A 15,417-nucleotide genomic window follows, 5' to 3' on the forward strand; every position below is an offset into this window, starting at 1 on the left:
GAGATCATGGCTGGAGCCAAAAGCAAGTGTTGGGTGTTGGATGTTCAACCAACAACACTACCCAGGTGCCCCAGTTTATTATTATTATTTGCTTAAAGATTTATTTATTTATTTGAGAGAGAGAGCGTGCAGGGAGAAGGCGCAGAAGGAGAGGGAGAGAATGTCTTAAGCAGATTCCACGCTGAGTGCAGAGCCTGACACGGGGCTTGACCTCAGGACACTGATATCACAACCTGAGCTGAAACCAAGAGTTGGATCCTTAACTGACTGTGCCACCCAGGTTCCCTATTACTACTTTTTAAAGTAGGCCCTACTTAATTCTTGAACCTGAGATCAAGAGTCACAGGCTCTACCGACTGAACCAGCCAGGAGCCCTTAGGATAAAAGTTACTTAGAGCATTGGATGATGGGATCCTCTGTCAACAGTTAAAAACTTAAAACTTAACAAAAATTTACACACTTGGTTGTGAAGGGTGTTTGTGTATGTCCAAGTGCACAGAATTGCACTCATGAAATATGCGTGGTTCTTAGTGTATCAATTATACCTCAATAAAGCGTTTCCTTTAAAAAGAAACCCAAACAGGGGCGCCTGGGTGGCTCAGTCGGTTAAGCGTCTGCCTTCAGCTCAGGTTATGATCCCAGGGTCCTGGAATCAAGCCCCTGAACTGGGGTCCCTGCTCAGTGGAGAGCTTGCTTCTGCCCCCCGACTGCCACTCCCCTTGCCTGTGCTCTCTCTGTGTCAAATAAAATCTTAAAAGAAAAGAAAAGGAACCCAAACAGAGGAAACAAAATGATGATGGAGAATAGATCAGATGACTACAAACAGGGCTTTACTGATTTAAATTATTGAACCAGAACAATGGGCTCTGAAAACAGAAACAAAACTTGGGTGTTAAAACCAAATATTCCACGGATTTCAAAAATAAAATGTACAAATAACTTTCCTTAAATGATGGGAGCCAATGATCGATAAGCAAAAATTTCAGCTATACTGTATGTGCTCATGGAAACACCAAATCTGAGCTGGTTCTCAAACATTAGGTTTCCTGACTTCCCCTGGAATGGAGAGAATTTGTAACTGCACAGGTCCCTGGCGTGTCTCATGACATAATTGGTCATGTCTAGCCCCAAATATTCAAAGTGTGAGTGAACTCAGCTTTTCTTCTTGGATCTTAGGGAGGAGGCAGAAGAAATTCACTCCAACTTTCCCCTCTCCCTCTAGAGCAGGGGTTTTCAAACTAAGCATAACGTTACAATCCGTCCGGGAGCTTTGAAGAATCTTGATGTTCAGGTCACAGCCAGACCAAATAAATCAGAATTCGGGGGGAGAGGGTAGGTCCCAGGCACTGGTATTATTTTATAAAACGTCTTGGTGACGCCAGTGTGCGGTCAAGGCTGAGAACCGCGACTCTAACAAAACATAATTATTTTAAGATCAAATTTATACCCGGCTCCTACTTTGCTTCAGAATGTTTTAAAGGCTGCCAAAATGTCATTGTTTGCAGCGACCACCAGCATTCAGACCATTTACCGATGACCACTGATGTCTCTTTGTATTAGTTATTAAAAATAAGAGCGGGCTAAATGCAATTGGATCTTGGAACAGAAAAAAAGGCATTCGTGGAAAAACTGGTAAAACTTAAACAAAGTCTATAGTTTAGTACCAATAATATCAGAGTTTACTAGTTCCCCTGCTAATCTCTGAGTTTTGAAAAATGTCACACACTTCGTAAACTGTAACAATTGGGGAAGCTGGGTGGACAGTCTATGGGAATTCTGTGCTCTTTTTGCCAACTCTTGTGAGTTTAATTATTTCAAAATAAAAAGTTAAAAAGTGAAATTAAAACAGGAAAAGGTGAAGCTAGTACTAATGCCGCAAAACTGCGGATTAGCCAACAATATCAAATATCCTGGGGCCCCAAGTCATGCCCTGTGGATTTAGGCACTTTATTAAAGAATATAACCCGATGGTGTGAGGGAAGCTTAGAGAAGCTTCCAATTTCCTGTCTTCCTTCTGCTTTTATAGACCTCGTCTCCAGCCCCATCCAGATCCTACAAGATGTCATCAATGGCAGTTAATATGAAAGGCCTTGCTGGCAATCGATGACCTTAAAGTAATCTAGTCTACTCTAAGGAATGTAATGCTGTTGGTGGGATCTTACACTTGGTCGGTATTTTACAGCTCATGGTTCTTTTCCAAATGTTGGTCTTGTTTGATCTGCATTAGGAAACAGGCAAATCCACAAGGTATACCGTAGGCTGTAATAAAAGATGGAACTTGGACTTCATTTTATTATAGGAGGCACGGTGTTGCACCTGTGTAAGTCACTCACACACGTACCCTCCACATCATAGTATGCACACACAATGTGGACACATGGGTATTAAAAGATTCTATGTTGGGGACACCTGGGTGGCTCAGTCGGTGAAGCACCTGCCTTCTGCTCAGGTCATGATCCCAGAGTCCTGGGATCGAGCCCTGCATCGGGCTCCCTGCTCAGCAGGGAGTCTGCTTCTCCCTCTGCCTCTGCCCCTCCCCCCGGCTCGTGCTTGCTCTCTCTCTAAAATAAATAAATGAAATCTTTTTTAAAAATTAAAAAAAAAAAAAAGATCTTATGTGAGTCCAGCAATGCCCTGAGTGGGGGCCGGAGGTGCCTATCACAAGGCTAAGTGCTCACTGACATTATGACCACCAACCTACGTGGGGGGTTCAGCCATAGGTACAACTTTATGATGGCAGCTGCCCTCCTCTCTCCTACCAGGAAAAGGAGGAGAGTTCAGATGACCAACAAGGCCATCAGCCAACATCTGCTGGCCCCAGGTGTTGCCAGGCCACAAGTGACTGTGCCCTGAGTCATGGCCACCCCTTTGTTTCTGTCTCCTTGGCCTAGTCCCTTGGGGACCCTGGTTCTTGATTTCTGCAGGGCCCCTGACACTAGCCAGGTCCCCATGAGTCAGGCCCACCTGGCAGCTGCAGCCCTTGCCCACTGAGCTCCCGCCAGCTGCCTGCTGCTCTGATACTTGCTGGACGGATCCTCCCACCCAGACTGGGGTGAAGGGGACGATGGTGGCCACATTCTCCCTGGACCCTGTCAGAGGATGGCTCACATCCTCCCCATGACTTTCCCCCACAGAGCCCTCCACACCTCCAATTCCATCACTCAATGGAGTAGGACACTTTCTGGCAGCCTGGCCTCACACTCACATGCTCAGGGGCAGACTTGCACTTTCCTGGCCAACCCAGAGAACCGGGAGCACGAAGACCCACAACAGACAAGGCTGGGGTTTTTTTGTTTTTTTGTTTTTAAGTAGGCTCCACACCAGCATGGAGCCCAACGTGGGGCTTGAACTCACGACCCTGAGATCAAGACCTGAGCTGAGATCAAGATTTGGATGCCTCACCAACTGAGCCATCCAGGCGCCCCAGAGGGTGACTTTTACCTTACAACCGATTCCTTCTGGCCTGTGCTATTCAGGTACAGATTTGCAACACTCAGCAGGCGCATTTCTTCCTTGCCGGCCTGGGACAACATGCTTATTCTTTGATTCTTGTTTATTCAAAAGGGAAGTCTAATTGGGGCTCATGCAGGGTTCACGGATCTTTTACAAGAGTAAACATACTCGGGCAATGTGAACAATGGGATATGATTAATTGAAACTTCTGGTTTCCTTCTAATTAGTGACAAGTACGACTAGCAATTTAGGGGCTTTAACAGTGATTCTCAGGGAAAGGGGTCGAAAACATCTGCATTTGTGAAAATAGTTGCTCTCGATGCATATTTGTTTTAAAGCATTTGTTTTCTTACTATGCTGGCTCCTTCCCACCAGGATCCTCCAGCTCCCAGCCGTACTTACTGGTCCTACTTACAGACACGGTGATCATTCTAGACCAGGGCAACACTCCTGCTTTCCTTCCTGCCCAGTTCCCGAGGCCAACCTGGCCCCTCCTGGCTTTTCTGAGGAAGATGGAGCTCTGCTCCCCACGCCTGCAACCTGATCACGTCACCACTTGAAATGTTGCTAATTTAGAGGGCAAATGTTTCAGCTCTTCTAAGACAGTCCTCATTTACGTGCCCTTTTACTCACACCGTCCCGATTCAGACAATAAATCAGGTGACCACCCTGCCCACTTGCAGCTCCTGAGGCTAAGTGTACCCGTGCGCAAATACATCTGATGACCCCTTTGACTTTCCCATGTGAGCGCCTCCTGTCTTTGCATCTGAGCCTGTCCTGCCTCGATGGCACCATCTTGATGGAGGGGGCATGCCCCCCCCCATACTGTCTTGTCCGGCCACTAACCTAACCCTTCTCTGTTAATATTCTAGGAAATCATCTCTGTAATTCTAAACATTTGGAAAGAGAGAGAGGGAGTGAGTGTACACAAAGGAAAAAAATTGTGAAACACTTCCTTTTTGCATCTTATCTAGGAATCTGTGCAGGTATTCAATGTACTCTTTTGATGACAATATATTAAGAAGGAAATTGAAATTTTAGTAAAGATATTCCTTGCCTGGGTCGCAAAATGCCACTTTATAGAGCCAAATTGAAAACCACTGAAAACAAATGTACTTTTCATCAGATGAATGATACAAATTTTCGATTTTTATATTCTATTTCAGCCAAGACAGTGAAACTGCACAGATACTTCTCATTTTGAGTTTTTCATCAAATTCATTTCCTGTTATTGTTATTCTAACACTGGAGAGAAATATTTAATTTCCAGAAGTTTTCATTTAACTTTAATAGGAAACAAACCCATACAAAATCCACTTTAAAAAAAAAATAAACATTTCAGTTCTGAACACGAACCTGCTTGATTATAAGAACGAGTTTACCTAATAATTTTATATTAGCATCACCCTAATTATATCCTTTGGCTGTTCCAGGCACGATCACAAGGTCTTTGAAATTCGGATGATGAACTTGCACTGACCCCGTAGCATAGGACCCAAGTGGCTCACAGCTGACTGCACTGGTGACAGCTGGGACGGCGCAATGTCAGGGTCTCACTCTCCCCGCAGGTTTGGAGGGCCCGTGGTGGCACTTACGTCTCATCTGTGAAGGCTATTCCAAAGTATTCCTTTTCCTTCAGATTGAAGTGAGAGGCCACAAGGTCCAGCAGCTCCTTGGCCAAAAGCTTGGGCTGGAGGAAGAGTAAGATGGAAAAAGGACAAGTGAGTAGAGGTGACTTTTCCTAAGACAATGCAATCTCGGCTTGATAGAATTTTTAAAATGGGATGTCTCAAAGCTCAAAATGCACAGGGGTAGATGACGAGGACGCCGCCAAACAAAAAGCTAAGCACAGGGCCATGAACCAGGGGAGACCTTCCACCTTGTTTCCCTGGTAGTTTGTTCTAGAACAAATGGTACCTGCTCTTTCTCAGGGCTGTCAAGCCCTCTGGCTCTTCTTCCCCACATGGGAGAACATTTTATGCTGCACTGACAGGAAAACGCCCTCCTGGGATATATTTTTATGTATATACACGTAACATATATTCACACAGTATGTGCTACGTGTCACACCCTGTTTGAAGCACTTTACAAATACCAGCATCTCTGCTCCTCATCACAGCCCCATGCGTGTTCCTGTTATTAACTCTGTCATATGGGGTGGAACCAGGCACCAGAGATTAAACAAGTGTTGGGACTGGGATTTGAATCCTCGCTCCAGAGACTCTGCCCTTGACCACTCTATCCATGTCATAATTCTGAATACAAATAATAAAAGCACCCTCCTCCAGGAATGTTAAAATTAAGGCCAAAGAACCTTGGGATTGGAGTTTAAGAATAAATTACAAATTTGCCTTTCCAAAGGAGAAGAACAGTCTTTATGTAAGAGCATTTTTATCATACACTCTGTTTTAAACACCTCTGCCAATCTAAAGGAGTGTGCCAGAGGTTTGGGCATGAAATTACTGTCGAGGTCTGTATTGTTAACACCTCAGTCGCCTTCGCCAATCACGGGTGAGGTGGCCACAGAGTGTCGGGCTGTGAGGGGGGGCTGTCTGAGGGAGACACAGGGCTCACAGGAGTACTTATTTCTCAATCAGCTTCTAGGTCAAGTATTCGCAAACGCACTGTCCTTAGGACAACTACTGTACTCCAACCATGCTTGCTGGGTCGCCAAGCTCAGAGCGAAAAGAAAGATTCCAGAAGAGAAAAATGTGTGTATTGTTTGTGTGTGTATGAACACGTGTGTGCATGTATGCACATCGATATATCTTCCTGAGTATGTTTCCTATTCTAGTGGTTTCTCTGTTAGGAGAGTGGATAAGACATGTCAATCAAGAGTTACATGATAGTTTCATTTCTTTTAAGATTTTAAAAAATTTATTTATTTGAGAGAGAAAGAATGAGCACAGAGAGGGGCAAAGGGAGAGGGAGAAGCAGACTCCCCGCAGAGCAGTGAGCCTGACACGGGGCTCGATCCCAGGACCCCCGGATCATGACCTGAGCTGACGTAGACGCTTAACCGACTGAGCCACCCAGGCACCCCGACAGTTTGATGTCTTATTTCACTTTCTGAGTGTTGCTATGAACAGCACTGTGCCCCTCTCCAAATTTGTATGTTAAGGCCCTATCCCCACTGTGGTGGCATTTGGAGATGGGACCTTTGGGGGGGGAACTAGGTTAAATGAAGGTATGAGTGCAGTGCTGTCATGAATGGGATCAGTGACCTCACGAGAAGAGACATCAGAGAGATTGCTCACGCTCTCCCTCTCCACCAAGTGAGGACACGGAGCCAAGGAAGCCATCTGTAAGCCAGGAAGAGGGCCCTTCATGAGAACCCAAACAGGTGGGCACCCTGTCTTGAACTTTCGGCCTCCAAAACGGTGAGAAAATAAATTTCTGTTGCTCAAGGCCCCCAGTCTGTGGTATTTTGTAATAGCAGCCCAAAGTGACGAATTCAGGTACACTTCCCTTTAATCCAACAAATATTTACTGGCCATCTATTCTGTGGAGGGCAACTAGCCAATATTGTAGGACACAGAGAAATGAGCGGCACATAGCCCCTGCCGATAAGGAGTGCTTATCAGGGGCACAGCCTATGAGCTCATGTTCATTTTAAAAAGCCAAAGCAGATAGTTTCCTTTGCTGTCTCACTCCCAAGCTCACAGGGTAGCAGCTTCTGGGCCTCCATGGCCATCAGTTTACCAATAAAAGCAACTGGAAGTGACAGGACTGGGTTTGAAGCTAGGGCAGAGCGTCCTGTCCCTGGAAGCCAGAAATCGACAGGGGAATCTACCATGATAAAATAACATCATCTAATGTTCTATACTTCCGCTCATGCTAAAATGTGAAAAAGTGAATAATCCCTGCAACCAACCAGGAATTCAAGATTTTCTGTTAAGACCCTCCCTCATTCGTAAACGGTAGACGGCCTACCATGGGGGGATGCGGTGGGGTATATGCGGCTCAGCTCAGGATGTCACCAATCAATTACAAAGTAGATCAAAGGGAGGGGGTGCAGGCTGTGTTTGCTGAAGGCTCAGCACCACCTCCGACACCGAGCCCCCCTTCCCCGGAAGGTCCCTGGCTGCCCAGGTACAGAGCATACATAGGTATGGCTGGCTTTTAAATCGCAACGAACCATACTTTCTCTATCCAAATGATTGCCATTCCTTTCAAAGCAGTCACAGTATTCCTATGATGCCTGCTATTTCTTAAAATGTTTTTGATAATCTTTTGGGTTGCCTTTGAAGCTTGTGTCACATTTGTAAAAGCATCCTCACTGGTGATAAATTTTTTGCACTCAGAATGGATTTGATTTTTTTTTCTAAGTGGCGAAAGTCACTTAAAGTCGAGTGTAGTGAGTGGCATGGGGTGGACGAGGTGGTGGCCAAATTGGTTTTATAAAATGACATGTGACTATTAGGTGATTATTGTGGGTTCTCGGGGTTTATGGTGAGGTTTCTGGCCCAAAATTGGAAATGAAAGAAATCAGATTTCCTTCCCTTTAAGATTAAATGTTAAAGCCAACATCTCAATAGAATTGATCAGGGACACATAAACTTACCCAGGAAGGGAAAGAATTACTCTCAGGGCTGGCATAGTTTTTCTGTAACGTGATTAAGTATAGTAATCACTCTATGGAAGGGGTGGGGTGAGTGGAAGGTGTGTGGGGGGAAAGGGATGGAGGGGGAAGCAAACGGGGTCTTAGCCAAGAGGACTTGGATACTGGGGCCCCAGTCGTAATGCCTCTTACAGGGCAGACATGGAGGCACAAGGCTACTTCAGCTATCGTAGGAAATGCTCATCCGTGTAACCGTCCTTCCAACACCGTGCCTTCTGAGGAACTCACCAACGCCCTGCTACGTCCGAGGCGCGGTGCTGAGCACTCTCCTATACGATCGCCTTACCATCTAGAATAAGATCCTATCGTTCCTTTGCCAGTGGAGATTTTGAGACTTGGAGATGGCGGGCAGGCAGTCCTTGCTCTCACAGCAAAGCCAGGATTCCAAACAAACTCAGGCCAGACTCAAGGACCACCCACATCACCCCTCTGTGACCCTGCTGACTCTCCTTCCTGGGTGGGAGGTCAAGGATCACGTGCCCTGAGGGCGCCGTCTGGGTGGGAGCTGTACCACTCACCAGAAGCCAGTACGCTCACAGTATGGATCTACGCATCGGTGCTTTTTGAGTCTTGCCCTGAGCATGAAAAGTCTCGTTTCTGAGACTATAGAGCTTAAGAACTGACTTGACATGCTGAAGACATCACCAGAGCAATGGATGCCACCGCAGAGGCCGCGTGGAGATGGACTTTTGGCTTCTCTGTGGTGACAGAGCCCTGTGATTTAGCCTGTAATCACAACCCTGTCTACAGTAAGAATACGAAATTTCTTGGTGACTCATCAACTGGAATAAACTTTATCATCTCAAACTAACTCTTTTCAACGACTGCCCCTATCTGAATGGTTATCTTTGGCTAAATAATGAGAAAGTTCAGTCCCATGACTTTATAGGACAGTTACGATGGGTCACATGCACCACCCTCAATGAAGAGAAGCCTAAATTTATTACGCACAGGTTACAAAAAGGGAAACAAAGGAACTGAAGGGAAAGACAGCAGATGCAGAAGACGCTGAGGTTACAACTCCTGAATCTTATGCCCCTTGAAAAGCCACACTCTTCCTTCCGCCGTCACGGTGAGTGGCAACAGCTGGGAGGGAGGACTCCGCTCCCGCTGGCCTGATGGATGCATAGCGTGAGTGGTTAAGCCACTGTGACGTTTGTGGTTGGCTGTCATCACAGCACAACCTAGCCAATCCTGATTGATTCAGGCACTGTATCAATGACTCTTTAATTCTCTGTATGGTTGGTTTAAAAACCACTTAAGGCATCAGCTCTGTGATTTCCTGATCTTGCAAACGGAGACAATATCCCACCTTGACATGCTAGTGATTAATGAACTACATTGTTCCAAACATTTCTTAAACTCATTTAGAGAAAGTTGCCAGGTAAGCAGAAAGCTTTATGCCATTATGTACTTTGAAGGGATGTTTACAGAATCCTGCTGATTATAGTTTGCTGGTTACTTGTGCTATAAACATTTGCGGGGCTTTGCAGGGACCAGGCTGGGAGAGAGGCCAGAAAGGCAGCCGGTGGCCCAATCAAGTTCTACAGGACACACTGGGCAAGCTGTGTGTGTCTCAGGTTGGAAGCAGCCTGTTCTGGGTCACGGGCGCTGTCCTGGCCCCACGAGGTTAGTACATTTCAGACTGACTTTCTCCCAGCCTGTAATTAACTACGCTTGCTCAATAGCTTCTCCCTTTTCATTTTCCTTTCTCAGATTCTTTTTCCATTTGTCCTTCGAAGTTTTTATTCCTCCTTATATTTGACAAATAGAATCTCTTTATAAATGTCCCATTTGAAATGTGCTGCCTAATGGGAGCTGCTCAAGATGCCAGCAGGATGGTCTTTCCAGGGCTAGCAGAGCTCAGAAACCTGGGTTTTGGTCACATTCTTCAGGGGAAAGGGCAGAGTAGCTCTTTGGCACTGCAATGTGGCCCTACCACCCAGATTTGAGTTCCCCAGGGCTCTAGACTATTCCAGGGGGAAATGTGCTCACACCCAGCACACACAGGCTTCCAGAACAGGCCCATTCTAATGCTTGGTCTGCCTTCCAAGGTGGGGCATGATCAGAAGAACACTTCACACAGAGGGAGTGCTATGAACTGCTCTAGGCATGTCCCCAGGTGATGATCCTTCCAGATGATCACCTTGAGCCACCCTGGCAGAGCGCAGAGAGAAGAACTGGATGACCAGTGGCACCCGGCTCCTCTCCAGTTTCCCACAAGATATTTTACCATCACTCACACATATCATTCTACCACTTTAAACTTAACATGGCTACATCCCAGACGGATGCTCTTGGACAAACTGTACAACCTCTCTGAGCCTCCGAGTGCCCGTCTCTAAAATGACCTATTAGACCCATGAACTGGATTCCTGCCTTAAAACACCCACCTTTATGTCATCATTACATGTCATTTCTTCCTTCCCTAAAAAGTACCCAACCTTCTCAAGGTCTAGCCACCTATTCTCAAAAGCTTTACAACCATTCCATATCCCCCCACCCCCCACCCCCCCACCCCTCGATCTCTTAAATCTAGTCAGTTTCTTACACAGTTTTGGGTAAGTTATCTAACCTTTCTGGGCCTCAGTCTCCTGAGCTGCAAAATGGGGGTGATGACTCTACCCACATCCCAGGGCTGTTCTGAGAATTAAATGAATTAATATTGATCCGCACAAGGTGCTTAGACAGTGGCTCTCACAAAGCGAGTGTCTTATGTGTTATTTCTCCAGACCCTCGTGACCTCACCTATGAATTATTATAAGAATATTCTAAATGATGTCAGTTTATAAATGCCAGCCTGATACTTCAGGCCACTCTATGAACCTAGGTCCAGTTTACCTATGCAACCTCACTCCACCCAGTTCCCTGTAAGTACTCAATTCTGTTGTCTTTTTGTACCAAAATAAAGGAAACATCAATGTCATTTTTACTTCCAAACTTGTGCCCACAGCATGCTTTCTCCTTCCTCTTCCCATCTAAATATATCCTGTTCAAGGCCCACTTCTTCCAGGAAGCCCTCCCTGACCATGCCACATCCCAGTGGTCTAACTCCAAATCTGTATAACATTTGCCACGTGTACCTCAATCACCCTTATCATGCTCTTGTGTTGTGGCGAATTTATTTTAATTTAAAAATTTTTAAATAGAGGGTCGTCTGGGTGGCTCAGTTGGTTAAGCATCAGACTCTTGGTTTTGGCTCAGGTCGTGATCTCATGGGTGGTGAGATCAAGCCCCACAATGGGCTCTGCACTTAGCAGGGAATCTGCTTGAAGATTCTCTCCCTCTGCACCCCCATCCCCATTTGCTCTCTCTCAAATAAATAAGTTTAAAAAATTTTTAAATTGTGGTAAAATGCTCATAACGTAAAATCTACCACCTTAGCAGTAAAGCAGCATATTCACATTGCTGTGCAACCAATCTCCAGGACATTTCCTCTTACAAAACAGAAACTCTGTACCTATTAAACAACTCCCCCTGGTCCCTCCCCTAGCCCCTGGCAACCACCATTCTGCTTTCTATCCTTATGTGTCTCACTACTCCAGGCACCTCGTAGAACTGCAATTATATAGTATTTCTCCTTTTGTGTCTGGCTTATTTCATTTAGCATAATATCCCCAAGGTTCATCCATGTTGTAGCAGGTGTCAAAATATCCTTCCTTTGTAAGGCTCCATAATACTCCATTGTCATAGACCACATTTTGTTTATCCATTCACCTGCTGATGGACACTTGAGTTCCCTCCATGTTTTGGGTATTGTCAATAATGCTGTACAGACATGGTAAACTTTTTGTGCATAATTTGTTGCACCCAGTAATGGGCTGAATGGTGGCCCCCAAAAGGTATGTCCATAGCCTAATCCCTGGAACCTGTATTATCCTACATTACAAAAGATGTGATTAAGATACTTGAGAGGAAGAGTTTATCCTGGATTATCCAGGTGGCCCTAAATGAATCACATGGATCCTTACAGGACAGAGGCAGAGGCATTTTTTGACACAGAGACACACACACACCATAGAAGGCCACGTGAAGACAGAGACAAGATTGAAGTGATGAGGACACATGTCAAGGAATGCTAGCAGCCACCAGCAGACTGAAGAGGCAAGGAATGGATTTTCCCCTCAAGCCTCTGGAGAAAGCACAGCCCTGCCAAGAGCTTGGTTTCAGCTCTGCCTTCCAGGGCTGTGAGAGAATATGTTTCTGTAATTTTAAGCCCCCAAGTTTGTGGTGATTTGCTACAGCAACCTCAGGAAATGAATACATGTTCAGACTGCAACCCCCAAGAGCTGGTATTCCCTGCTGTGTCTGACTGGGAGTTCCCAACAGCAGGAAACTATACACTGGTGGGTTGGTTGGTTGAGGCGTGAGTAACCTGGGATCTCAGGTCAAAGCCTGTGATTAGTATTTGAATTCTTTCTTTACAGTATTGGGGACTTTTGGGGCAAAGAAGCCATACAGGAATGTCCAGGTGGGGAAGCCTTTGTCTCAGAGCTGACCCTGGGTCAGTCAATGGCACAGTGGGTTTCAACGTGGGGGAACTCTCCCCTCAAGCCCTTTCCGGTCATCCACCGTTCTCTCGGGCCATCTCACAGATTCTAAATCAAGGGAATTGCCAATTCTAACTTAATTGCATTAAAAAGAATTAAAACATCAAACGGCTCCCATCTGTGCTTCTGGAGGAACCAAGGTCCCAGGGGCCCAAAGACTGATCTCTCTGCTCCCCTCCTGTCCTCCAAGGCCATTTTGGACAATTCACTTTTCCTGCAGCACGTGCACAGGGACCACTGGGCCACCAGGCATGGCTCCACCCCACTGGCCGGCCCCGCCCCCCCATCGCACCCGGGCCCCATGAAATGGTGACTCCCTGCCCTGCAGGAGTGGCTGCGTCTAGGCGGGTGGCAGAAGAGAGCAAAGAAATGTGGTCAGTCTGCCCTTTCTGTCCAAGTCCTCTGGAAACCTAGAGGGAGAGAGGAGTGCAGAAGGGCAGCTCCGCACACATGGTGTCTGAGCTCGTTGCCCCTTTGAAGCCCCTGCCTGTTTTTGTGTCCCCGAGCAGTTGGGAGCCTGTCTCCTATCCTCCCTTTGCCCTGGGGGCTCTGAAATAAGCAGGGCAAGCGCTTGTTGGCTGCCCATTATTCCTGGGGAGGGGGCGCCAGTGATGGAGAGAAAGCATGAGGTCATTCTGCACAGAGACAAGGGTCTGGCAGCACTCCCCTTCCCAGACACCCGCTTAATGCTCTGGCTGATTAGCCTGAGAGGCTGGCTTCCTTCCTGTCCTCTGAGCTCGGCCCTGGGCTCTGCGACAGGGGCAAAGGGAGGCCACCTCCTTTAGGCAGGCTGATGTGAAGAACAATGGGGTCTGGGGCTCCCAGCCCCCCAGCCCCGGATAGGTAGCAGGGGTCCTGAAGTTAAGCTGGTCCTGCCAAGGAGAGCATCTCTCTATTCTGAGGTCCCATCCAACCTGAACCCCAGCCCATGAGAGGACCCGAGACAAATGCTGTGCCTCCAGCTTAGGACTGGGAAGCCACACAACTTTTCTGCAAGGCTGGCAGTGGACACAGCTGTGACCAACAGCTTCTGTTCATGGGCACGGCCTCTGTCCCATCACTGCCCGAGGTGCTTTACAGAAACTGATGGGTCAATCCTCACCAGCAGCCCATCCAATAGATGCCAGCATCACCCCTACTTGGTGGGAGGAGGAGGCTGGGGCACAGCGAGCGAGGAATAAATGGCCAAATGCCCACTACTAGTAATCGGCAGATCTTAACCCTACAGCAAGTGAGCGCAGGTCACTCTGGAATGCTGGGTCATATAAAGAGCTCGAGAGACTGTTTACCCAGCCCACTCAACTTAGAGTGGAAGAGACAGAGGGTCACGGGGTGGAGAAGCCTGTCCAAGGACGAGGGAGGTCACCTTACTTGCCGGCTCAGGTAGGGCTGGGGTCTGAGCACCTACTGCAGCCCTTGGGCCTGTCCACGATCCCATGTCAGCAGGGACCAAGTGGGTCGTTTCAGAAAGGGCTGCAAAGTTCTAAAGCAGGAAGCACCACACAATGATGGGGTGTCCTGGCAGGCAGAAAGCGGCCATTTGCATGCTCTGCTCCGGTCTAGGCTTCCTGGCCTCTCCATGGCTTTCTCTCCTGCTGCCGCTGCCTCCTCTCCCCCAACACTGTCCTTTTCGGCAGACCTCCCCCCGCCGGGTTCTGGGCTGCAAGCTTCACTTATATCACCGAATTTAATCTTCAGGACAATCCTGCAGTAGTTTCTGGAGGTGGACATGGGGGCTTACAGTGTTAGTGTGACCAAAGTCACAAGCCCCAAAGGGCACGGGTACAGGCAGAGCTTACGTCTGGGAGTGACTCCAAAGCTTTGGCTTTAACCCCTGGGTACAGATCCAGCAAGTAACAAACAGTGCAGTCAGGAGGGGACCGAGCTGCTTTTTCCAAATGCGGTAGAATTCTGCCAGACAGTAAGTTCCTGAAGGGCAGGGATCAGGTTTTATCAAATAGTGTAGCCCTGCACCCCAGCCCAGTGTGCGACACACAGCAGGTGCCTGATACAGGTTTCTCACTGGTAGACTGGCACAGGCTGAAGGGTCATGTGGTTGACTGCTACAGCAGCCTGGCGGGGAAGCGGCCCACGGGAGAGGAGGACACCAATACACTCTCTCGAGCACAGATCTGCTAAGCAGAGATCGCGTTCTACACCGAACGAGGTGGGACCAGACTCCACAAGCTCAGCTGTGACAGAGTCACCCGGTATCAACAGGATGCCGTGGTACCTACTTTGGCAACATTACTCGCAATCCCAAGAAGGGATGCATCATGTCCATATTCCTGACCCCTATTTCAGTGCACCTCTTCCTCCTACCCTGACTTCTCCCTGATGCCAACTAGGTCACAACCAGCTCCTTTAATGGCCCCCCTCCCTGTTCCCTCTTCTGCCAACGGACTCTGCCATGTAGCCTGGAGATGGGGACTCCGGGAACAGCTGTCGTGGCTTCCCGGTTGGCCCTCTACCTCTGAGCGCTTCCCAGACAGCATTCTTTCTACAATACTGTTTTATCCCCTTGTTCTCTTCCTCTTATTTCCACATGGTTTCTTCCACATTTCGCTGAGAGACAGCCTGGTCTCAGGCTTGGAAAACTTGGGGCTGCTATCAGTCTGGGAAGCTGTGTCTTTCTCATCCGTGCATTTGAATGATGCCCAATGGGAAGGCTTTGACAGGCGTACATAATTACTGCTCCTCCCGAAATGCAAAGTGCTTCTGCCAGCCGGCAGGGGAGCCTGCTTTAGTCAGGCTCTGCCCCCCTTGGGACTCTGGGCGGGCGGGCAGGTGTTC

General features: G+C 47.6%; 1 protein-coding gene across 1 annotated transcript in view; it reads right to left on the reverse strand.

The window, feature by feature from the left end:
- The window catches only part of FRMD4A (FERM domain containing 4A), a 313,707-nt gene that overhangs the window by 166,067 nt on the left and 132,223 nt on the right, over positions 1–15,417 (reverse strand). Inside the window, 1 exon segment of the mRNA XM_034644343.1 lies at positions 5,049–5,143. Within this exon segment, the coding sequence (XP_034500234.1) occupies positions 5,049–5,143 (95 nt within the window).

Source organism: Ailuropoda melanoleuca, chromosome 15 (genome assembly GCF_002007445.2).
Source record: "Ailuropoda melanoleuca isolate Jingjing chromosome 15, ASM200744v2, whole genome shotgun sequence".
Classification (NCBI taxonomy): Eukaryota; Metazoa; Chordata; class Mammalia; order Carnivora; family Ursidae; genus Ailuropoda; species Ailuropoda melanoleuca.